The sequence below is a fragment of the Mixophyes fleayi genome, chromosome 11, assembly GCF_038048845.1.
Source record: "Mixophyes fleayi isolate aMixFle1 chromosome 11, aMixFle1.hap1, whole genome shotgun sequence".
Lineage (NCBI taxonomy): Eukaryota > Metazoa > Chordata > Amphibia > Anura > Limnodynastidae > Mixophyes > Mixophyes fleayi.
Window position 1 is genome coordinate 4564964 of NC_134412.1, and position 26426 is coordinate 4591389.

General features: G+C 45.3%; 1 protein-coding gene across 4 annotated transcripts; it reads right to left on the reverse strand.

Annotated features, from left to right (window-relative positions):
* Positions 1-507: 507 nt before the first annotated feature.
* On the reverse strand, positions 508-25829 carry TMCO4 (transmembrane and coiled-coil domains 4). 4 transcript variants are annotated; one of them, XM_075190639.1, is made up of 15 exons: positions 25726-25829; positions 23672-23755; positions 23370-23525; positions 23087-23261; positions 22825-22852; positions 21096-21228; positions 14197-14294; positions 13977-14120; positions 13154-13273; positions 12371-12535; positions 12153-12289; positions 7282-7366; positions 6704-6821; positions 5280-5397; positions 508-1379 (listed from the first exon to the last, which is right to left on the reverse strand). In XM_075190639.1, the coding sequence occupies exons 3-15, from the start codon at positions 23504-23506 to the stop codon at positions 993-995; spliced, it is 1845 nt and encodes a 614-aa protein (XP_075046740.1). In that variant the 5' UTR covers positions 23507-23525; positions 23672-23755; positions 25726-25829; the 3' UTR covers positions 508-992. The 4 variants fall into 4 exon arrangements, with proteins under 4 accessions (XP_075046740.1, XP_075046739.1, XP_075046741.1 ...); XM_075190638.1 differs by having other exon boundaries at positions 23650-23755; XM_075190640.1 differs by lacking the exon at positions 23672-23755.
* Between the last annotated feature and the right edge of the window lie 597 nt (positions 25830-26426).

Below are 26426 nucleotides of genomic sequence, written 5' to 3' on the forward strand. Positions count from 1 at the left end.
TAACGTGTGACTCACATTAAATGTAAATAGAATTCATGAAGTGTTTTACCCTGATGATGAACGAGCTGCCAGGAATATGAGGACGATACCTCTATATCACCGCGTTTCACAGCGCTGCGGAAGTATCTGGTGTCAGAGGATAAAAATTCAAACAGAGTCCAAGAAAAAGCTACATTAAATATCCCATTTAATAAATTAAAAATTAATTGACATCAGCACATGATATATATATGGATACAAAGATATTTTGTAACGCTAACAAAAGCAATCGCGTTGCTATATTATTATCCACTTATATCAAAGATATTACAGCAATATCTAATAATATTATATTGTGTGGTTATGCGATTTTTTGTTAATTTATATTTGAATTTATATTTAATGTAGATTTTTTGAACTCAGTACAAATATTATTTCTCCAACTATGCACAGTCTCCTTCATAGCTGCAGGAGAGGATCAGGAGTTGGTTAAAATGGAGTATATATTAAGCGTATATAACTCAACAATTGATTTAATTATACTCCGGACGGAGGTTTACTTTATTTTATTTACTTCTTACAGCAGCCTGAGATTGTTGGAGATTGTAGTTGGGTGGAGGGGAGAGACTGACTATCAGCAGCCAGAGGACTACAAAGATGTCATCAATGTGAGACACAACAAAACTGTCATTCCTGGCTAAAAATAAAAATATGACAATTTTGGTGGGGGTGGGAAGTGAAACGTGGAGGGGGTGGGGATTACTGATTGCTGATATCTAGATACCCAGGGAAGTCTCTGTAGGACAGAACCTACCCAGTGTTTTACCCGCACACTGTGTCTTGATGCCAGCGACTGAGTGTAGGGATTCTGCGATGGAGACGACACGTTGCTAGATGCAGTCCTGTGTCAACATGACCTGGTTTACGGTCGTTACCGGCGTCTGGTGAGTAAGTGGGTCACGGACTCTGTGTCTGCCTCACGCGGTATCTAGGGCACTACACTTTATTCTGTGTCATCCTAAATTGAAAGGAATACGAGGATCACTTCTGTCGCTGCCGGTTATCGCGCTACGAGGCGCTTGGTCCGTCGTCTCGCTGTTATTATTCGCGCAGTCCGCACAGGACGGTTTTTCTTCCTCTGAAGAGCGACACTTGACGCAACAAGGCGGTGGGGGACCTTCGGGGGAGCTGTTCTGTGGCTCAGTGGTTACCGGCTCCCAGTCCCAGGTGTCCTCAGAGACTGTCTTGCTTGATGCCTGGCTGCTCCGCGATGGCTCTGTGACGGCCACCAGCGGGTGAAGAAGTCCGTTCTGTTCCTCCATCCGGCACTCCTTGGTCTTAATGCCGACGGCTTTCAGTAACGTATCCATCTGTTTCATGTAGTCCAGGTGTCCGTTCACCTACAGGGGAAGGAGGGTTAGTTATTAAACATGGAGCATTGTGTGTGTTTATCCGATGACTCATATATAGGACGTGGTGTTTATGGGACGGTTCTCCGTGCAGAGTATTTCTGTCACACACAATATCTCATTTGGAAACTTGATAAAAGAAGGTTATTCAGAAAAAATAACAAAGTGCAAACTAGACAATCCTACAATAATCAAAAACGTGAACCCAGAACGAGACACATATCACACAACATTTTGGAAATTTAAAGACTTAGCGCCTTGTAGTGTGTCCAGAGGGGGGGGGGGGGGGGGGGTACTACCAAACTATGTGTCTTTAGAGCATGTAAAGGATTCGGGATCTTTTCACCCCTCACAATGAGCACCGCAGCCAGGAAGAGGGACTGTTAGGTTATAACTCCGATACGTCGCTTATATTTGTTTTTAAACATTTTGGGCAGTGAAGAGATTTCACCATTTTTCTGAGATTCCCCCAACTTTCATTTGCGCTATTGAATCCACCAATGTGATGCATCTACAGATAACTATAGGGAGGAGGTTGCGATTTCAGCTCCTCCTACCAACCGGGGACTCCGAGTCTAGTCCTTATACAGGGAGAAACAGTCTTCACACACTCTAATACAGCAGGAACCTCCTCACTCCCTCAAAAAAGAACATTCTCCGCCCCTGCACTCATTTACACAATTCTGTCCCACAAACTTATATTGTGTTTTTCCTTTTAAATGCAAAACTTATCTGCCCTTATCAATTGTTGGCCAACACACCCAAAAGTAGACGCGTGACTTCACAAGAGAGCCCTTGCACTATTATAGATGAGTCTTATTGCTACTTTTTTAGGAGCGTTTAATTAGGGTCAGAGCAGCTCCTGCTTCCCAGTCTCCTGCTCGTCTCTGTGTCCCCATGTCCGACGTGGGTGGGGAAAGAACAAGTTGTAGCCAATCAGATCATCCGAATGTTCACAGCGCCACAATGAAGCAGAAACGACATCAGGAAGCGAATGATCACAGCGAGATCCCTTTATGCGGATAATGTGACTATGTTGTGCGAAAAGAACTGACGCTTCATTGCAGCTCTCTGCTCTACGCACGTTCAGAGTAACACAGCTGTAAGGCACAAGCACAGGCACGGAAAATACAAAGTATTAAAAATATGAAACAAAAGGAAATCAGCTTACAGTAAAGAACACAAAAGAAGTGGATTGTGCACGTCGAGCGTTACTAGTAATTATGGGGGAGCGTCTGGGTCCTTATTGTGTACAGCAGCTGTTCTCTGCTTGCTGCCGAATTCTTGTACAAACACCGTTAGACCCGCAGAGATGGAGGCCCCTTGGGGCTGCTGAGAAAAGGACAGCAGGTCAGGGATTAAACTCAAGGTGTAATTAGTTTGTGCGAGGTGGGGGCGTTCTACTAATTAACCGCTGTCATCTTCTCCATTCAGCATTAACTCGATGACAACACAGGGGAGAGATCTAACGCCACCTGTGGGCGTTGAAAGGAGATATAAAGAATCTGGAGTCCACAGCGAGGTCTGGTATGAAATCGAGCATTGTCCCAGCTTGTATGTAAATACCCAATATTATATGTATTATAGATCTAACGCTGAACACTTGCTCTGGCTGGCAGGACATGCTGGGATGTGTAGTACCACAAAAGATGGTGAGACAACAATTGCCATATCAGCAGTAGATCTTCCACCGAGGAAAAGTGATTATAGATCAGATGGGAAAAAATCTCTGGCAAGATCTGCTGGGACTTATAGTTCCATCACAGCTGTTTAACGTATCTCTGTTCTAATCTTGATATTGACATTTGTCTAGAAGCTGACTCCCGTTTACCTTTGTTTATGGGGGGTGTAGTACTTATCATACTGGTCACCAGACAGACATTATTCAGACCTGAAACTGACACTTGTGCTATCTGTACGTACAATTAACTTAAACAGATCCGGGTACAGTTTGCAGATCTGCAACACACGGGTCTAGATCAGAAATAGACGCTGATCCCAGAGGAACAGCCATAATGCTTTTAGTCCTCAGAACTGGACTCTGCTCCTCTCTGGCTTATTAATAACTCACAAGAGCTTTCTTTAAGATCCAGAAGCCACGATCCCCCTTTATCTTTCTACGCTAAGGACCTGTTATTGTGTCAACGCTCCTGATTTTCTGCAAAAATGTATTAATTTGGTGCTGTCTGCAGGAGGTGCAAAACTGAATGGACTGGGGGCGTTGTAGGTGACTTGTTATATGCCCACGTGCAAAATGTAGGTTTTATTTTGTGGAAAGAGACATTTAAATAAGATTCAAGTGAGCATTTAAATGGTGGTCTCTGGTTTGAGCTCTTTACCCAGCAGTAACCTGAATTCAGCGGTCACACTTAGCGTATCTTTATTTTTGCAGTAACCAGTTTGGATGAGGATTGTGGGAGAACTCTGCTCTACTGAACCAGAAAATATTAATTCGTGGAGACAACTGCACTTTGATAAAACATTTCAAGAACTCAAACAGCAAACTTGTCTTTATCTACCAGCCCTGTACTAAACGCAATCACAGCTGTCAGTCTTACAGCGTACGCCGCGTGCACTCAGGCATCCGATCCCAGAGGAACGCTGATTGCTTCCTATGTATAACGTAGATAAAATAAGATTGAAGCCGTGGTTAACACCCCTCACCTGCCGGCTGGTTCCCGGGGGCCATCACTCAGCAACGCTCCGCTGCTCTTTACTGTAATCCTGTCTCACACCGGCCCATTATCCTCCTCGGAGCAATAAAGCGATCATGGTAAGTACATCTGGAAGAAGCAATCTGTGGTTTTAAAGGGTCCAGATCAGCAGCATATTTCAGGTGCGCTCAGCTTGAGCCCCGCTCGCAGGAAAGCAATGTACATCGAGGGCTCAGGAGAAAACAGAACCGGAGACACTGGAGGTGAGATACAAAGCGCAAAACGTCCGCTCTGCAGCGCAAATGCCGAGATGTCAACCAGGGAGCATCGGTTGTAGCAGGAAAGGTGGAGGGATTTGTGGAGAAGCGGCGGTTTTGCACAGAGGGAGTAAGCGGTGCGGAGCGACGGCATTCGGAGCAAAGTGCGGAGTGTGTGCAATGATGCGATTTGTGACTTTGATCTGTGCAAATCGCAATCACAGGAAGTAGGTATAAATTTCAAATAAAATAAGTTATGTTTTTAATTTTTAGTAATATCTGGGAAGATTTTGGAACATCTATTTTGATTTGACAAGGTTCTCACTACTGTGGGGATTAGGCCACAAGAAATCCTATGTGCGAATTAGGATTTGTGAAAATGCCAATTCACAGTCACATATGGAGATCAGCGAAGGAGCTTCTGGAGGATTAATCCTGGAACTGATTAACAGGTAGAAATGTGGAAGTGATGGGAAAGTGGATTTAGAAATAATTAAATTTGCTGCAACTTGAAACAAAGTATCTCCTTCACTTCCTAGAAGAGTAATGTAATCACGAGAGGTGCGCGGTGTGAAGAGGCCGAAGGGGGGGGGCTCATCACTCAGAGATGATCTCTGGGGACAACTACATGGATTGTATGACCGATGGCGTGACGTGGAGCTTAGCATGGAGCAGAGACGTGAGGCAGAGCCTGGTCCTTTGTTATTCTGCCATGACGGGAGATGGTTAGGACCTCACAGGAGGTGGAAACATTGAAATATACATTTATTTTATTATCCACTATTGCAGAGGAAACGTTTCCCACTCTTATCAGTAACTGTGTGACCTACACTATTATAGCCACAATAATCCCCCTGAAAATATTTGTGCACACAGATACAATGAGAGCACTCGCCACAATGGAGGATTATTCTGTAATGTCACAATCTCTGTTTATAGATTAACAGATAACGTAGAACAGAGGGACATCGTTCACGTACCACGGAGGACAGGTCCACGTTCACCATCCTCCTATCATTCAGGTTTACCGGCTGTAATCCCGCAACGTTGAGCTTCACCGAAGAGCTGCGGTAGACGAAACTCAGCAACCAATCCCCTCTGCCGGGAGAGAAAGCCGCACGTTACAGTCTGGTCACATGTCACACAGCATGCAGAACATGGGAGAGAACACGTCATACATAACACGCAGTAAACGCACATGTCACGTGTCTATGACTTAGCTGAACACACAACATATGTACTAAACAGGGGGTTCTAGGTTACATGATCTGTTATAGGAGAGAGATTGGGAGGGGGGGGGCGCAGCTGAGGGTCACCGGTATCCGCGTAGGGTGGGAGGTTTGGTGTAAGCGGGGTCAGGAGATGGTGGGGTGAGAAAGGACAATGACAGAGAACTTCCCTGGATACAAAGTCCTATTTTCTACCGGCAACAAGAGACATTTATTTTGATGTAATTTTAAGCGGAGGAATCTGATTCTGTGACATAATGTTTATATTTCGCCCCCACAATCTCTGGCTCCCAAATCTATTCCTGGAGATCTTTAATCACAGTAATTATTCTTTCTCCATCATTACTGCAAACAAGGAGAAATGATTCAGAGAGAGAGAGAGGAACACAAGACCTGTATCCTCTTCATCTATTTACTCTTCCAGGTGACAGATTCGTCACTTTATCACCATCGTAGCTTCTAAATCACTGTCACTTGTTATACTATATACATTTATATATCAATTGTGTATATATATATATATATATATATGTTTTATCATCCACTTTAAATGCATGAGCTTCAGCATAATACCGACAGGACTTGATTCAGCCACATCCGCACTTACTGTTGCGCTCGGAATTGCAATTTCGTTCATTGGCGCACTGTCCGATTCTGGGCATGCCAGGAGCGATTTCACTCAAGATACGCTATGCAAACGGGCAGATATCCGAACATGAATCAGGCTCATAGTGTTTAAACCTATTATTATCCATTCAAGGTACATACTATTATATCTATATTTAAATGATCATTTAATAGTTTAATATATGTTACTATAGAGCTCATCTTATCAGCGCGGAGTCCGACCTGCTAGTGGCCGATGAGGAGGTCATTTATGAAGCGCACAGGTAGAGGGAGGAGTTGGGTGGAGTAAAAACGTTTGTAGTATGGAGTAAGTTCCAGTATCCTTAGTTTTGGGTGCAGAAACAATGGTTGTGTGTGATTATCCTGGAACCAACGCCAGATTCCACAGCTCAAAGTAAATAGCGGCCCCTGTCCCTGTCCTAGAAGACAACCGGTGAATTGCATTATGGGTATAATAAGAAACAACCATTATGAGGCCAGAACTGGTAAACCTGTAATATCTCCACAAGGGGGCGCACGTTATTTGTTTCCTCCCATTATTTACTCACCTGCAGTAGCCGTTAATGATCCGGCCAGCGACAACTCGCGTCAATGGCTTCCACCTCTTCACGTCGCCTTCAACGGGAGCTCCCAGCAGCACCACGTCCTCGATGATGCCCTCAGCACCTGCCCCGGGGCAAACAACACTTCAATCTCCTGGAAATACAACTATTTATCTATATTTACTAAAGAAGATTTACACTTCTAGAGAGAGGACCAACACGGAGGATAAGAGATGTAGATAACATGTCATTTTATAAACCAACTAGCCGGTCGGTAGATAATCCCCCCAGGGGAGGTGAGACTGTTCTGCTAAGTAAACCAGGAGAGTTTTGGATCTCGACACCTCTTGTAGTGAGAGCACTGATTGGGCGGCTGCTGGAACTGGCCAATCAGGGTTCTTCACACAAAACTGCAGTAAAAACTAAAAACTGATCCTGCCTCCACCAGGGGTGAGAGTGTAATGGACTCTGCTGGTTTGGGGAGAGGGGCGGTTATGACACCGTCACACGCAGCCAGGATCAATGTGACAGAAGTTTATGCATCCAGAATAGTGATATATACCGGGCGATGCCGGGATCATTACCTGCCTCCTGTGCCAGCTCCTGTAGGCAGAAGTAGATGACTCGAGCCCCCAGGCTAAAGCCGATAAGAGTCACAGGGCGTCTACCCTGAAAGAGCAAGAAGACCACATTACTAGTGCTGTACAGAGGACACAACGCAGCACACACCGATACCGGACATTGTGGTGTAGCTGTGTTACTGCATGTAATGTAGTGATGTCCTTTCTTAGATAATTAACATAAAAAACACAGTCACTAGTGACTGGATAGGCTGCACTCTCAGTGATGTCACTGGTTCCTAGTGACTGGATAGGCTGCACTCTCAGTGATGTCACTGGCTCCTAGTGACTGGATAGGCTGCACTCTCAGTGATGTCACTGGTTCCTAGTGACTGGATAGGCTGCACTCTCAGTGACGTCACTGGCTCCTAGTGACTGGATAGGCTGCACTCTCAGTGATGTCACTGGCTCCTAGTGACTGGATAGGCTGCACTCTCAGTGATGTCACTGGCTCCTAGTGACTGATAGGCTGCACTCTCAGTGATGTCACTGGTTCCTAGTGACTGGATAGGCTGCACTATCAGTGATGTCACTGGTTCCTAGTGACTGGATAGGCTGCACTATCAGTGATGTCACTGGTTCCTAGTGACTGGATAGGCTGCACTCTCAGTGATGTCACTGGTTCCTAGTGAATGGATAGGCTGCACTCTCAGTGATGTCACTGGTTCCTAGTGACTGGATAGACTGCACTCTCAGTGATGTCACTGGTTCCTAGTGACTGGATAGGCTGCACTCTCAGTGATGTCACTGGTTCCTAGTGAATGGATAGGCTGCACTATCAGTGATGTCACTGGTTCCTAGTGACTGGATAGGCTGCACTCTCAGTGATGTCACTGGCTCCTAGTGACTGGATAGGCTGCACTCTCAGTGATGTCACTGGTTCCTAGTGACTGGATAGGCTGCACTATCAGTGATGTCACTGGTTCCTAGTGAATGGATAGGCTGCACTCTCAGTGATGTCACTGGTTCCTAGTGACTGGATAGGCTGCACTCTCAGTGATGTCACTGGTTCCTAGTGACTGGATAGACTGCACTCTCAGTGATGTCACTGGCTCCTAGTGACTGGATAGGCTGCACTCTCAGTGATGTCACTGGTTCCTAGTGACTGGATAGGCGGCACTCTCAGTGATGTCACTGGTTCCTAGTGACTGGATAGGCTGCACTCTCAGTGATGTCACTGGTTCCTAGTGACTGGATAGGCTGCACTCTCAGTGATGTCACTGGTTCCTAGTGACTGGATAGGCTGCACTCTCAGTGATGTCACTGGTTCCTAGTGACTGGATAGACTGCACTCTCAGTGATGTCACTGGTTCCTAGTGACTGGATAGACTGCACTCTCAGTGATGTCACTGGCTCCTAGTGACTGGATAGGCTGCACTCTCAGTGATGTCACTGGTTCCTAGTGAATGGATAGGCTGCACTATCAGTGATGTCACTGGTTCCTAGTGACTGGATAGGCTGCACTCTCAGTGATGTCACTGGCTCCTAGTGACTGGATAGGCTGCACTCTCAGTGATGTCACTGGCTCCTAGTGAATGCCTTGGCTTTGACTGGTGAACCCACCGCACACTATAAGATGTACGTCTCCTCAATGTGTGGAGAGGTTTTTGTACCACTTCTCTCTGAGATCTATATGTTATTGGTAATAAATAGAAAAGTGCCTGGAACGGTGAGTTTTAATTTTGCTTTGTTTAATAAAATATATTTAAATTCAGAATAAAGCCTTAATATTTACAGCATTTATCCTTTAACAGGTTAATTATTAAGTGCACAAATTTCTCATGCACTTTGCTTCTTCCCACATAGTGCGACCTGTTCATGGGTCCCCCGGCCCCCACCAGCCCCCCAGAGGGGCCCCCAGCCCCCCAGAGGGGCCCCAGCCCCCCGCACAGCTGTGCCTGACCAAGTACCTACATGGTAGTATCTGAGCTGCGCTTTGCTGCATAATGAACGTGATAAAGTCGTTGTCTTTAATCCGCACTTAGCAGCACAATTACCAGTTTGCAGCTAAACGAACATATGGTCATTAAAGAGATTACTGTCAAGAATTAAAATCATATGTGTACACGATGTCTGAGTACAGCCCCCACCTGCAGATGTGTCCCCCCCGCACACAGTGATTCATCCTGCTACCCACAAGGATATTCAGATATTCCTCATTTACGTGGCCCTTTCTGAAGGCTGCTGGGGAAATCAGAGAGAGAGCCAGAGACTGACGGAGAGAGAGAGAGACTGACAGAGAGAGAGAGAGACTGACAGAGAGAGAGAGAGACTGACAGAGAGAGAGAGAGACTGACAGAGAGAGAGAGAGACTGACGGAGAGAGAGCCAGAGACTGACGGAGAGAGAGCCAGAGACTGACGGAGAGAGAGCCAGAGACTGACGGAGAGAGAGCCAGAGACTGACGGAGAGAGAGCCAGAGACTGACGGAGAGAGAGCCAGAGACTGACGGAGAGAGAGAGAGAGAGACTGACGAAGTGAGACTGACGGAGAGAGAGAGAGACTGACGGAGAGAGAGAGAGAGAGACTGACGGAGAGAGATCCAGAGACTGACGGAGAGAGAGCCAGAGACTGACAGAGAGAGAGCCAGAGACTGACAGAGAGAGAGCCAGAGACTGACGGAGAGAGAGAGAGACTGACAGAGAGAGCGAGAGACTGACGGAGAGAGAGCCAGAGACTGACGGAGAGAGAGCCAGAGACTGACGGAGAGAGAGCCAGAGACTGACGGAGAGAGAGCCAGAGACTGACAGAGAGAGAGAGAGACTGACAGAGAGAGAGAGAGACTGACAGAGAGAGCGACAGACTGACGGAGAGAGAGCCAGAGACTGACGGAGAGAGAGCCAGAGACTGACGGAGAGAGAGAGAGAGACTGACGGAGAGAGAGAGAGAGACTGACGGAGTGAGACTGACGGAGAGAGAGAGAGACTGACGGAGAGAGAGAGAGACTGACGAAGAGAGATCCAGAGACTGACGGAAAGAGAGACAGAGACTGACAGAGAGAGAGACAGAGACTGACGGAGAGAGAGAGAGACTGACAGAGAGAGCGAGAGACTGACGGAGAGAGCGAGAGACTGACGGAGAGAGCGAGAGACTGACGGAGAGAGAGCCAGAGACTGACGGAGAGAGAGCCAGAGACTGACGGAGAGAGAGCCAGAGACTGACAGAGAGAGAGAGAGAGAGAGACTGACAGAGAGAGAGAGAGACTGACAGAGAGAGAGAGAGACTGACAGAGAGAGAGCCAGAGACTGACAGAGAGAGAGCCAGAGACTGACGGAGAGAGAGCCAGAGACTGACGGAGAGAGAGAGCCAGAGACTGACGGAGAGAGAGAGAGAGAGAGACTGACAGAGAGAGAGAGACTGACAGAGAGAGAGAGAGAGACTGACAGAGAGAGACTGACAGAGAGAGAGCCAGAGACTGACGGAGAGAGAGCCAGAGACTGACGGAGAGAGAGCCAGAGACTGATGGAGAGAGAGCCAGAGACTGACGGAGAGAGAGCCAGAGAGAGACTGACGGAGTGAGACTGACGGAGAGAGAGAGAGACTGACGGAGAGAGATCCAGAGACTGACGGAAAGAGAGCCAGAGACTGACAGAGAGAGAGACAGAGACTGACGGAGAGAGAGAGAGACTGACAGAGAGAGCGAGAGACTGACGGAGAGAGAGAGCCAGAGACTGACGGAGAGAGAGAGCCAGAGACTGACGGAGAGAGAGCCAGAGACTGACGGAGAGAGAGAGAGAGACTGACAGAGAGAGAGAGAGAGACTGACAGAGAGAGCGAGAGACTGACAGAGAGAGCGAGAGACTGACAGAGAGAGCCAGAGACTGACGGAGAGAGAGCCAGAGACTGACGGAGAGAGAGCCAGAGACTGACAGAGAGAGAGAGAGACTGACAGAGAGAGAGAGAGAGAGACTGACAGAGAGAGAGAGAGACTGACAGAGAGTGAGCCAGAGACTGATAGAGAGAAAGAACCAGAGATGGACAGAGAGAGAGAACCAGAGACTGACAGAGAGAGAGAGAGACTGACAGAGAGAGAGCCAGAGACTGACGGAGAGAGAGAGCCAGAGACTGACGGAGAGAGAGAGCCAGAGACTGACGGAGAGAGAGAGCCAGAGACTGACGGAGAGAGAGAGAGAGAGAGACTGACAGAGAGAGAGAGACTGACAGAGAGAGAGAGAGAGACTGACAGAGAGAGACTGACAGAGAGAGAGCCAGAGACTGACGGAGAGAGAGCCAGAGACTGACGGAGAGAGAGCCAGAGACTGACGGAGAGAGAGCCAGAGACTGATGGAGAGAGAGCCAGAGACTGACGGAGAGAGAGCCAGAGAGAGACTGACGGAGTGAGACTGACAGAGAGAGCCAGAGACTGACGGAGAGAGAGAGCCAGAGACTGACGGAGAGAGAGCCAGAGACTGACGGAGAGAGAGAGAGAGACTGACAGAGAGAGAGAGAGAGACTGACAGAGAGAGAGAGAGACTGACAGAGAGAGAGAGAGAGACTGACAGAGAGAGCGAGAGACTGACAGAGAGAGCCAGAGACTGACGGAGAGAGAGCCAGAGACTGACGGAGAGAGAGCCAGAGACTGACGGAGAGAGAGCCAGGGACTGACAGAGAGAGAGAGAGAGAGACTGACAGAGAGAGAGAGACTGACAGAGAGAGAGAGAGAGACTGACAGAGAGAGAGAGAGACTTACAGAGAGTGAGCCAGAGACTGATAGAGAGAAAGAACCAGAGATGGACAGAGAGAGAGAACCAGAGACTGACAGAGAGTGAGAGAGACTGACGCACCACAAGGCCCAGCCGTGCCCAGAGCCTCCGGCTGCCTTATCCGGTACCTCACCTGCTGTCTGCTGAGCAGTATGTGCGCCAGATGTTTCCCTACTTCTGCAGAGCGGCTGAGACAGACCCCCCAGGGGTTATCGATGACGCTGGCCACGGCGATCAGCGAGGCCGGCCATGTCAGAGCCGTCACGATCCCTGGAGTAAGCATAAGAGGGAGAGTGAGGACAATGCCGCTGTAGGCGGGTCAGTCGGGGGCTCCTGGCGCTGCAGACTTACCTGACAAGATGGTGTATTTCAAGGCTTCTTGCGCCACCATGTTCACCAGGCCGTTCAGTAAAGTGTCCAGTGCGTTCCCGAGCTCCATGAGGTACTTAGACTCCCACGCCAGGCAGTACTGCTCCGTGCAGTGCAGAAGACTTTGCCACGGGGCAGCAAAACTACCTGTACAAGAAATCGCTGTGTGTTATACGGTGATCACCCAGCGGCTGCGCTATGACTCCAGCGCCCGGCAACGACAGCGCAGAGATCAGCACCAAACACATTACACAGCATCAATCACTGAGATTGTCATACAAATTAGTGTTTCCCTAAATATGAAGGTGTCCAAAACTTAACATAATGGTATCTAACCCCCCCTCCCCCCCCTCCACGAACACGCCTGCCATTAAGAACAAGTGAACCATTCTATACACTGTCAGTGACAATGCAGAGGGTGTATCTAACTATCTATACTCTTCAACAATATACATTTACTGCCACCTACTGGTTGTCAGCAGGTACTGCATCATTCATGTCACTACTGCTTACTTGGTACCAGGAATGTGATATCAGATCTACGTGTGGTTAGTCTTTCCAATGACTCTTGTGACACCAGGGGATGGGCCCATTTATTGAGTACATACGAGCGACAGGTGGGTTGGGCGTTTTATTTCCCCTCGGACTATTGATTCCTAATGAAACCATTCAGGAAATGAAACATAAAACAAAGCCAACAGGCTGTAAGGGAGATCTCTGGCATCATAAACATCATTAATACTGGTAATAAAGTGTGGTATTCACCGTATTTGCCGGTAGAGAGCCAACCAGTGATAGCAATGCAGATGCGCAGCTGACGTCCGCCAGTTAGAGGTAGAAACTCGAACTCCTCTATGGCCCCAACGCGTTTCTTCATTTTGTAACCTGGAAAACATCTCAAGTCACTGACAACCCATTTACATGCCTGATACAGAGATGAAGGAAGCCATCTTGTAAGATGGTGAAATCGGTCAGGATAGTCCATTTAACAGAGTATACCTCATACAAACATGAAGGAGGCCATCTTGTAAGATGGAGGTATCGGTCACATGATGACCCATTTACCAGAGTCTACCTCAAACCAACATGACGGAGGCCATCTTCTAGATGGAGGTATCAGTCACATGCTGGTCAATTTACCTGATTCTACCTCACACAAACATGAAGACCGCCATCTTGTAAGATGTTGAAACCAGTCACATCATACAAAAAAAAAAACGATGATGAAGCGATATCTGTCCATTTACAAGTCTATCTCACACAAACATGAAGGTCGCCATCTTGCAAAATGGTGAAATCGGTCACGATAGTCCATTCACCAGAGACTACCTCACACAAGCACAAAGGAGGCCATTTTGTATGATGGAGATATCAGTCACATTATAGTCGATTTACCTGATTCTACCTCACACAAACATGAAGGCCGCCATCTTGTAAGATGACAAAATCAGTCACATGACAGTCCATGTTCATGAGTGTAATTCAGACAGCAGAGAAGAAGCCATTTTGTAACCCAGACAATATATTCTACCTCATATACTAATCCATGTACTTGAGAATTGCTCACATGAAGCAGCCACGGACTCACCTGTCAGCCCAGCTCCTGCTGCCCCAAACAGCGACGCCATGATGGCAATGCCGGCGGTAGACCCCAGGACAGCGGCTCCGGCGCTTCCGATAATGGTGGCCGCTCCCGCAGCTACTAACGGAGCCGCCAGACCCCCGGTCAGACCTGTTCCACAACAGGACAGGTGAGACCACACGACAGATGACCTGATCATAGTACCACACATTACACCAGACCTCACCTATCACCGTCCCTCCTCCAACCGTGGCCAAACCGATCAGCAGGTATCGCTTCATCTTCTTACGAAGCTCCTTCTTCCTGCGAGAAGCCTGGACGGACCTGGGAGGAGAAAGAGGCGACTAGTTAAACTGTCCTGAACCTCACAAGGACACTAATACTGAAATATGTAGAAAATTACATTTACAAAACTTTATTTTTCTTGTTGTAAACATCAGAATTAGTGGCTTCCACCTTCCTTGTAAGTGTAATAATAAAAGTGACAGTATTTGTGAATTAAGTAGAATTTTGTGGTGTGTTAATGCTGCGTAAAGCAATTCACCCCGTGCCACCGTACACCCGCCCTCACGTACACACCCTAAGAGGGGAGAGGGGTTCAGGCGGCAGAATGTGCAGACAATACCGTTCATTTAACTAGAGGACCAGCTTGTGTTTTATATTCTTCAATAAAAACAATACATGCAATGCATATCCGGCAGAACACGCCAGCCTTAGTGAGCAGGAAGAAGCCATCGTACAATGGACCTGTCATGTACTAGTACTCAGTCATGTTGCTGAATGATACCACCGCTTGTCAACGCACTCTTAAACTCATGGTCACACTGACATAAAGGGCTAGATTTACTAAACTGCGGTTTGAAAAAGTGGAGATGTTGCCTATAGCAGCCAATCAGATTCTAGTTGTCATTTATTTAGTGCATCCTACAAAATATCAGCTAGAATCTGATTGGTTGCTATAGGCAACATCTCCACTTTTTCAAAACCCGCAGTTTAGTAAATATACCCCAAAGCCTGGTATTCTCCTCTAGTGATAACTGAAATCCCAAATAGGAAACTGAGATCGTTCTCACTGAGGCTGGGTATACACTACGGTGTTTGTAGACCATTATCGGTCAATCAAACGACTGTTTTTTATTAGTCGCTGGTAAAATTGTATCGTTAGAAATCTCCTGTAGTGTGTACACAGCCTAAGAAACAGATTATTAACATCAGAAGTTCCCTCGGGGAGGAGACTTCATTATCATCATCTTCACCACCATTTAGTTATATAGCGCCACTAATTCCGCAGCGCTGTACAGAGAACTCATTCACATCAACTTCACGCCAGTCCAGCAGGGAAAGGTTCAACGTAAATTATAACGTTCTACTTCATGTAACTAAATAATATTGATTGCTTTTGTTACAGAAATGTTTCCCGATGTGAACAATCTGTGCAGGTGTTGGATATAAACAAAAGCACGAAAGCCTCAGCAGCGACAAGGCAAAGAAACACAATAATTATGAGAACACAAAGCACGGAGCCTTAATAACGCACAGTTAGAGCACAGTGAGGGACTGAACAACATAAGAGAACTATGGGAATCAGCGGGTTTTCCTGCTACACAATTCTACTCCGCACAGAGCAAATCAGCCGATTGTCGAAATAACGAAAAAGGTTTTTCTGTGACACAAAAAATGTATTCACCACCTTTGGGATTTTTAACATTTTATTGTATTTATTTTGGGATTCTAATCACTGATCAACACAAAACAGTCTGCAATGTAAAATGTTTCTTTTAACTACAAATAAATAACAGACAATATTTAAGTATTAACCCCTAATGGTAAGTAACACCTAAATAAACCCAGGTGCAATCGGCTATCTTCAGAGATCACATAATAAATTGATTGGCGTCAACCTGTTTATTATTAAAGTGTTTCAATTGATTGAAAAATAAATACACCGTGCTGTAAGAGGGTCCCAGGGTTGGCTAGCACATTTCCAAACAAGGGCTTCATCATGAAGATCAAATGAAATGACAGAGGAAGTCAGAGGAAAGATTATTGAAAAGCACCAATAGGGGGAAGGAAGTATGAAGATTTTTCCAGCAGAACGGTCAAGTCAATTCGGATACGGAGAGAGTACTATACAACTGTCTAGAACAGGCCGTTCTCTTAAACTGAGCATCCGTGCAAAAAAGGCACCTTAAGCGGCCATCAAAAGGTCTATGTGGCAACTGTGCCAAATCTCTCTTATGTCTCATGTTCGTTCACGGTCTCTGTCTTGTTATGTCCCTCGTCTTGTCTTCTGCTGTATTGTGTGGGGGACCTACGCTGTTCACTCACACCCACGGAGTTTGTGCTGTAATGGTTCGCACACCGCTTACTCTCTATTTGTACGCGGTCATGCGTAATTATAACCATTATTGTCGTATCAGTACGATGATCGTCTGGTGCTGTGGAATCTGTGACACCGTGTATGATAAACGATGACAATACCAAGCGGGTGGAATTTCTAACGTCAGATGAAAACAACAATGTTTTGGCCTCAACGTTGGGAGCTACTTTGGGTTTAAGCGAATCAGCCCAAAGACACTAGAATTGCATTTAACATACGTAAAACAAGGAATTTTATTTTGCATGTGGTCACTACTGAATCATAAAGAAATCTTTCAAATCTGGGACTGCCCGTAGAAATGATTGGCACCTATGAGTGTTACAGACACATTATAACGTGCAGCAAACGTAGGCTGCTGTAACGTTACAAACAGGATTTGTGGCCTTGTATTACTCTACGTGGACGGCTTTCATGACACCGGAGAACAAACACGATATTTGTAAATAACAGTTGAATGAAGATTGTTCCAGAGTTTAGAATAAGTTAAACAGATTTATTATGACAATAACAAACGGTTACCTACCTGTGTCATAGATCCTTGTCACGCAGCGGGAAGAATAGAGAGACGTTTATTTACAGAACATTGTAGCAGAACAGTACAACACAGCAATCCTTCCTGACCACAAGACATCGAGGGCGGAAACAACCAGATATTAACATTAGATTTGACCCCTAAATTGGTTTGATGCTTGAGGATAATCCGATTCTCAGAAAGCCAAACCTGCTACTTTTATTTTGTACACTTTAAACACTGACTTTCCGTAAACCACCGTTACCGGTGTATGTGACCGCAGGTCTGTAATACCGTTCATGGCTCTCAGCCGGTCACTAATACACCATCAATAATATTCATTCACATCAATATTTGTCACAACAGAACCGGACGCTAATGGGAACATACAGAGATATTGATTTCAGCTGGTAGAAATAAGACGGCATTTTGCAAAACAAATATCAGCGTGGAGACGAGGTGAAAATGAAACACGATGGAGATATTTTGAGGATAATGAGAATATTACTTAGAATCATAACTAGAATAAATATAGTAGAATATTTACATAAAATATTGCAGCAAAATCTTTACCTCATTCATCAGGAAAACATCACCAACGCCATAACGATAAACGTGCTTTACTCGGACTTACCTTGATAAACTGCGTCTCTTGTGATGTGAGATAGCTGTCAGACAAGTGGGCCACGTGGCCTATGTAATGATGTCGCTGTGTGTGAGGCTGACTGAATATTATAGCTTCTGTACTGTAGATAGTAAGCTCTTCTATTCAAGCTCGTTATGTCATGATGTAAATGTCTTTTTTTTGAGATCTGTTGGGGGATTTAATGAAATGCACTCAATGGTCCATGCATCTGTCAACGTAATACTGACATGTATAGAGGAAGATGCAACTGTGCAAAAATCACACATGGTGCTGCCCCCTGCTGGCTCTACTCCGAACTGCAGCGCAGCAACAGCAAAACGGAGATCACTTAAAGCTGGTGACACATTACGATACCTGCAGTGATATCTGGCCTGAGATTGGCAACCACTGGGCCCTGTAATAGTCTAATTAACCGTCATTGGCCCATTGATAAAAGCGTCTGAAGACGACCGTTATCGCCATGTGTCTGCGACTGATCATGTGACCGCGTTAACAGGCACCAACGATGGCAGAATATATCTGAATGCTCAGGCCATGGTCCGGCCACATACACCGGTGTAGGATCGGCCTGTACTAACATGGCATTTACCTTATATAACAGGGCTACTAATAGGTACCTATCAGAAATAAAGATATTTGAAGTAAGAGATCAGGGGTGGGGGGGTGTTTTTTTTCCTATGCGCATCAGACGATCAGTCAGTAACCCTAAGACGTTACAGGGTACATTTTAGTGTCTATAGAGTGAGGCATGCAACATAGTGACAGCAGGGGCAAACGCAGAATTGGTAGAGGGGGGTTTCCACACCACGCCGCCAGTAGGCGTGGCCAGCATGCATGGGGGCGTGGCTATAATATTAGACTTGGCTGCTCTCCAACTCTTCCTATCCCCATAATATACACGGGCAATGCTGCGTGCACTACTGTTAGGTGCACACAGCTCTCCCTTTTCAAGCAGAGCCGTGTGAAGCGGGAGCAGGGTCCAGCCACCTCAATTATACAGTGTCCCAGGCTTGGAGGGGGGTTTCCAGGCACTAGGAACCCCCCCCCCCCCCCTCGGTTTGCCTATGGACAGACAATCTCATGTGATGTTATGGGAAATTGTAACTGCAGTTAAAGTTACAAGTTGTCTTTTCTCTCAGCTCAGTCTTAGTGAACCTCAATACTTTTTACTAAGCCTGGGCACCCATTGGAGCGATTTTCGCTTTCAACTTAAGTGGACAACTGCCGTTTTATGTTTAAATATCATCTATATATAAACTAAATCCAATCTGATTGGATTTGAACCTATCAACCAGCATCCTGTGCTGTCTGTGTCTAACAATCTAATTGTATGACCAAATTGCTCACCCCTGTCAGTGAATTACAGTCTAACTGTATAACACACAAAGTCTGGATAACTATCCTGGTGATTAGTTCTGTGTGTATAGATCTGTCCGGCTGCGAGATGTCACTGCCCGGCGATAACCAGCGTCAGTAAATCTCAGATAAGCGACAGGACGGTGACAGCCGGATGATGGATGATGACAGTGAGCGATGGGACAAATGATACGCTCAGCCTGTGAACGGCTATAAAGGCCATTAATAGGGCGTAACGCGGAGGTTACAGAGGAGCCTGGAGACTAATGTAAGAGAAGGGAGAATAGAACGAGAGGAAAAGATATAACCTACAGCGCTGATGGGCAACATCATACACGTCAGGGGCCACATGGGGGCGCTCTAAGCTTCAAAAGGGCCACACGTTACACTGGATCTTAGTAATAAGATAAGACAATACATTTATATCAAAGACAATGACATCTATCTGTAATAACATACCAGCAGCATTATAAGCCAGTGTTACACGCTATAACACACATCTGACATGATGCAGGAAGGAGCTGGGGGCCGGAAGTCATGTCTGGGGGGACCCAATGCTGATCTACAGGGATTGTTTCACAATACAACACTGCATAAGAAAGCTGCATTTTTATAATGTTACTTTGTAACAATATTCTTATAACACACTAAGTTTTCTGCAAATTACTTCCTGCCTATAATATGGGTATTTCCATTTCAGGGACAAGCTCCCCCCAAACAGTTATTGCTGAGCAAATTCACAATTTCCCATTTTCTACTAACTCTGTCCACAAGGGGGCACTGTTCCGTGTATAGGAAATTATACCGTATCACTTAACCTCAATCAGTTTGACTTTCAGCTAGCATTAACCTATTGGCCTCTACGCAGACTCCTGACACTTGTACTAAAGACACTACTGCTCCTTTCCTGCTTCCCTCTGTGCTTTTCAGTCATGTATTTATATCAGCGGGTAGTGTGGATTATTGGTGCTGGCCAGCGATATGTCAAAACGCAGATCTCTGGAGACAGGTTTATCCAGTCAGCGGGTCTGTGCTGTATTCCGGCGGAGCTGGATGATAATACTGCATGACTGAAAGGCACAGAAGGAAGCCACTAGCTCTGTCCATAGTGAAAGCTGCAGGAGGGTGTGTACTAACCAATGAATTAGTCATCAGAAGGCGGAAAACCCCTTTTACTAATATCAGTTATGTAGAGGGAGTTGTGGTTCTCTGACTTATGAACACATATAGAAAGTGATTGTATAACATATCACAGACACGGTCACAGGTCACAGAGGGATTCAGGGAAATAAGACTGGGGGCAAAATGACGGCTTATTATTCAGAAACACTTATTTTAACCAACAATTTCAGGAAACACAAACACGCTACACACTGGTGGCTCCTCACACGCTACACGCTTGTGACTCCTCACACGCTACACACTGGTGGCTCCTCACATACTACACGCCAGGGAGCAGACCGTGCGACATGAGAGGGCACCGCCAGTGATAGGAATACCAGACGAGAAACATTTCTCGCCAGGAGAAATTTTAAAAAAACTGGTGCAGCAGGAAAGGGAAAAGATGGTGTAATCGGGTGTTTGGTTTCATATTGTGAACTTTACTGGAAAAAAATAACATTAAGGGGGAGATTCAGTTGCTGGCACCGTGGCGCACGGACATCACCGCAATATCCGGCTGCGCACATTGCCAGGAATAAAGAGCCTTTAACATTGGCGCAATGTGTCTCCATTTACGTTCCGGAGTCACCTCGTGGAAATTGAATCTCTCCCATAGAATCTAACTGACTTCTATGGATAACACAGACATTTTCCTTTGCCCCAGTTTCCGTACGATCTGTGCCACACGGCATACATTTTGGGCATTTCCTACCCAGAGACCCCGCCCTGCACCAGGTCTCTGTTGTTCTACCTGGACCTCCTATAAGTACAGTCTACGTGGTGATATAAACGCACCTGAGGATCTCACAGAGCAGAGAGAGGAACACAGACAACATTACTGAGACGGGAGGCACTCTGTTATCAATTCAGTCTATCGATTCAACAGGGACTAACGACATTAGAGGCACGAGGCACGAGGCACACAGTGATGTCATTAGTTCCTAGTGAATGGATAGGTTACACTGGTTCAGCGCACAGAACGGCTGTCTCTACCATACACACTATGAACATACATGAACGTGCGGACGCGGAGAGGCTGCGTCACGTTACGCGGAATAAATAGGCGCTTACTCTGACGGCTCCTCCGTGTACTCCTTCAGGCTCTGCATCAGGGACTCCTCGCTCACCTCCACCGTCTCAGGGGGAACACGCAGCAGCCACGAGACGTGAGAGATCAACACTCGGCTTCGAGCATCATAGAATCCTGCACAAATACAGACACAGTCTTTACAGGGCCGCGGCGCGGGCGGGAGAGCACCGGTGAGAGCGCAAATATAAAGGTTTAGGATTTGTGTTACCAAATTGCATTTCGTAAAGGACAACTAAAGGCAAAAACATAAATATCCATTTAATATATAGAACTATTATACACTATTCAATCCCAACTCTACACTGCAGCTTTGTTCCAAAAGAGAGTTTGATTTAGTATATACGGCGCTTCCATCACAAACAATGAAAGTCACATCCGACAGCTAAGACAATGGCTGGACCGGTGCTCGGTTCGTGGATCATCACCTGTCGGCTCCCTGGCTGTGCCGTATATATTAATGCACCAAGACGATCACTACTCCCTAATTCCAGACCAACCCCTGATGGCTCATAAGCAGCTTTTATAGCTGCCAAATGTCAGCAGAGGGACAGAGTCGGACAGACAGCAACAAGGACACATTTAGGGATGTACAACATAAACACGTCAGTTATTTAGCTTAGTAAAACACAGCCTGAAATATGTATTATATTAGTGCCCCATAGCAGCTGAATTTGCTCTTTAAAACTAGTTACCGTGACCTAGGCTACAAACACTACATCTTCCACCATTGTTTTGTTGAGCGATGTACGTTTTGATTGCAAGATTTTAAAGGTTAATGATAATAATAGCAATGCAAAACTATTTATTATTCAATGTTCCTTATACCTTGTGCTAAACCTTTATTATTTTTCCCTGTCATTGTGAATTGTAATTCAGCTGCTTTCTGAAAGCCGCCTTCCTGCAGAGAAGCCATTATTGAAATCGCTTGGCCATTGTAGTGTGATAATGCTCTAAACGGGGTGTTGCAGGGCTGTGAATCGGTCCGGATGTGACAGCGGTGATATGTCGGAGGGTACAGACAGGCGCTGTGTACGGGGTTAGTTAGGTAGCGCGGTGGACAAGCATTCAGAGCTAGGTGCAATTAACCATCTCGTGCAAAGTGAGAAAAACATTTTGTGCAGACACCGACATTATTACACCAGGTTTTGCTTAAATACAGTAAAATATTCTTCTGCCAATAAAACACATTTATGAGGTTCTGGTTTACAATTCCTGACAAATGAAAGTAACCTCAGTGATTAGAGATGAAAGCAGAACTGTGTAATATAATTCTCACTCGCTCTAATTGTAGAATAAAGAAAGTTATCATCGATATAACGCTGCCCACTATTTTTTATTGAACACTTTAACTTTCAGTCGTATTAATTGTTTATTCATTTATTTGACACTTCCCCTTTTATCGTTAGGTAAGGACACTAACAATTTAGACTCTTACATAAACTAGATTTTGGATATAGGAGAAACAAATGTTTTATGTATATAACTACTCCATCTTCCCTGCTGCTCGGTTTATCGGTGAAGATAAAAAAACAATATACGTGGGCGCAGCTCGTTCCAATAAAACAGATGGAGTTTAGAATTAGCGTTTAGATCGCACAAACTCATCATCTCTAACGATGGGTTTTACAGACACGTTGTGTGTAGATTTAGCTTGCTGTGAGGTGTTCTGATATCATATCCGATATGCAAGATTAAAATTCCATAACTTACCATCTTGGAGGGAGAATGACACGAGATCCTATAAGACAAGAAAGTGCACGTCCTGATTAGCCGGTGTGAGCTGACGGATGACTAAGACGATCATAAAAGAACAACAAATAAATAATTCACCCCAGAACAAGACTCAGAATTTACAGAGAACATCCACAAGCAGATAAGACCGGATAGTAATTGTGGATTGACATAAAAGTGACACGGTTAATGGACAGTGTGTGACACATGACACGTAACACGTGAAGATCAGATGTGTTACCTGAGTGATAATAGTTGGGTTTGCCTTCAGGACAGAATCTTCCAGAAGAACATGAGCGAATGTGTCTGTTCCTTCTCTCCCTAAACCACTGGCAAACGCTTCCATGGCAGGAATGACCGTTGGGCACAAGTCCAACCAACGCACCAAGTCCTCCACAAACTTCCTGCAGAAGTCTCTGCGCAGGACGACAAAAGCGTCTCGTTACTACATAGAATATATAAAAACGCATGTTGCAGTGGACGGACAACAGGGTGACTATGCGCAGATTCCTTTTAAAACAGACCTTTGTTCTTTCTCCGGATACAGCTGAGCCAATGACAGGGCACAGAGGCCGGCATAGGCGAACCGTGCCGGTTCACTTAGAGACCTCCCCAGGACCACCTGGGAAAGTTTGCTCCTTCCATCCGATTCGTCCTCCATGTCGCCCCAGTGACGTCACCTGCACATGATTGGTTCAGAAATAAGCAAGAGGGGATTAGAAGTTAGAAAGAACAATACAATGCACCTTCGATTTACATACCCAAAATAAAGTATTTGCACTCAAATCTATTAAGCATGCTTACTGTCCTATGTCTGTACTCAAACCTGATGGTGGGGCTGCTCTATCTTCCATCACTCTGGATGGGGAATAAGGCAAGATTTGGTGCACAGAAGCCCAAAGCAACAGACCTGAGTGGAGACAATATATTTTTATTATTAACCTTTATGTAGCACCAAACTATTGCAGAGACTGTTTAATCGTTCATATTAGTCCCTGCACCCAGCTACGTCCTAAGCATTTCTTTTTATATTTTTGTAATCGTTTCTACTATGAACTTATTTGATGTAATTGACAAAAGTCAATCAAATATGTGTTCAAATATTATCATTAAAGCAATGATGTATTAGTATGTATCAGTGTAATCTTTATTTTAGAATGTAAGATCTATGTTACAGATTGTACAGGTATGTAGTAATCCGTGTCAGCTTTCTGCATGAAGAATTTGACTTTACAACTTTCATTCCGAGGTCTGATACATTGTAACGCCAGGAATCTGATTATCATGTCATTATACAGTACGTAAGAACACCCTATCTACCGCCATTTATGTATTGCTAGAGTTAGTATATGTACCAATCTGAAGAAAGTGATATATATGTTTCATGCATTGTCTGAGATTCAAGAGAAAATTCACGGTTTTATGTATAGAGATATTTTATGAATAAAGAGAAACTGCACAGAGTCCAGTTATTTTCTGGATAAAAGGGTTTATCTTTTATAATTGCTGAATATATTGAATTAGGTGCACATGGAAAATCCCTGAGGAGAATCTATAGATAACTGCATTGTACCAGTATCCCTGCTCTGTATGCTTAATATAATCCTCAGTACTTGTATTGTTCATGTATAGATATCGGCACAGGGCCGCCCCTCCCCCCCCCTTGTTCTTTATGCCGCTGTCATTACTTGACTTTACTGTGTATGATTTGTACGTGAAAGCAGCAGTCCCATGATCAAAATCAGATTTATTTCTTTATAACATAAATCACTGTAGAAGGATACAAGGAATGTCGGTAACAGGTTCACTTTTTTTTTTCTCTTCAGGCTGCTTTTAATGATTTAGGACTCTGGACTACCATGGCAACCACAGCCACATAACACATGATGTAGTGAGCAGAGGCACTTTGGAACGCCCCTCTGAGCTCAGTCAGCACTGTGACATCCTCCTTATCCCCCCTCTGCCATCACATGACCTGCTGAGATCTGTTACCCTGTATCTGTGTACAGACTAACTGTGTCTGGCAGCCATCTTTGTTTGCCAAAAAGAGAGAGAGGTTTTGAAAAGGAGGTAATCATTTGTAAGAGGATATATATATATATCTATATATATATAGATATATATATATATAGATATAGAGGAGAGCACAGAAGTACATGCACTGTACTATGTAGATCAGAAAGTGTATATATATATATATATATATATATATATATATATATATATATATATATATATATATGTCAGCGAGCACAGAGGTACACTGTGCCATGTAGAATAGACAGAGTATATATATAGATATGGCAGCGAGCACAGAGGTACCTGCTTTGTACTATGTAGATTAGACAGAGTGTGTGTGTGTGTATGTATGTATATATGTATATGTATATATATATATATATATATATATATATATATATATGGCAGCGAGCACAGAGGTACCTGCTCTGTACTATGTAGATTAGACAGACTGTGTGTATGTATATATATAAATGGCAGCTTTCACAGAGGTACATGCACTGTACTATGTACATTAGACAGAGTGTGTATATATAGATAGATATGGCAGCGAGCACAGAGGTACATGCTCTGTATTATGTACATCAGACACTACAGACTGGCTGCAGGTAGCTCAGGGTGGAGCTCACTGTATTAGTACATGGGATATGACGAAACACTGTATATACAGCACTGTACATACTCCCATCTCTAGAACGTGCTGTTACCCAGGACAGTGATACAATGTATCACAGTATTATACACAGACACAATGTAACTGGACGGTACCGCCCACTTCCTATACACAGTATGACCCACAGGCTGCTGGGCACGAATACACGACTTAACACCCCCTATCCCCACATAGGACCCGGATCTCACCCGTCACTCCGGTGCTGTGACCCCCGGAGCCCTTCCCCGGTCAGACCAGGCCGCATCTACGCCAGAAGCGTAACTCTCCGGGAATACCACAGTTACGCTTCTGGAGTAACCAGCGCCACGTTCGCCGCTGTCGGAGGTTACGCTAAGTTGGTGGCGGAGGCCACGCTGGGTTGTGGAATAGGGAAAGATACGCTGGTTGCGCAGTGAGGCTGCAGGAGGACTTTGAGCCCCAGGGCGGTTGTCATGGAGACAGATGACATCATCCTGGTGCAGGGACAGGTGCTATAACCCAGGCATGTTATGGGTGCACCTCTCTGGCCTTGTTTGTTTAATGACAGCACCTTATTAACCCTGTGTTCCCTGCATCATCATTCAGTTACACTTATCATTGCATTTCTCCCTTAGCCAGGAGCACAGCACCAATATACAGTTATCAGACAACCCTAAGCAATAAAGATTTGTCCCTGGAAATCCCTGTCTTTGGGAACAACCTATTTTTCAGCATTGCCCAGCTGCACAATATGAATCCTCCTTTTCTGCATGTTGCAGGCGATTCTTACAATATATTCATAATATTTATGTGAAATGCTGAAAGGATGCTCATCCTCATTATGGGGACTGCATAGCTACCAACTGTCCTGATTTCGGCAGGACAGCACCCATTTTTGGGGACAGTCACACCGTTGGCATATGTGTCCCAA

Bases quoted from the DNA above. Each gene is read 5' to 3' on its own strand.
- TMCO4 (XM_075190640.1), bottom strand. From the start codon at position 23,506: ATGGAGGACGAATCGGATGGAAGGAGCAAACTTTCCCAGGTGGTCCTG. The intron at 14,121-14,196 runs GTGAGGTCTGGT...GTTGTGGAACAG, and splicing joins TGGAGGAGGGACGGTGATAG to GTCTGACCGGGGGTCTGGCG. The intron at 12,536-13,153 runs GTGAATACCACA...TTTCTTGTACAG, and splicing joins GCTCTCTACCGGCAAATACG to GTAGTTTTGCTGCCCCGTGG.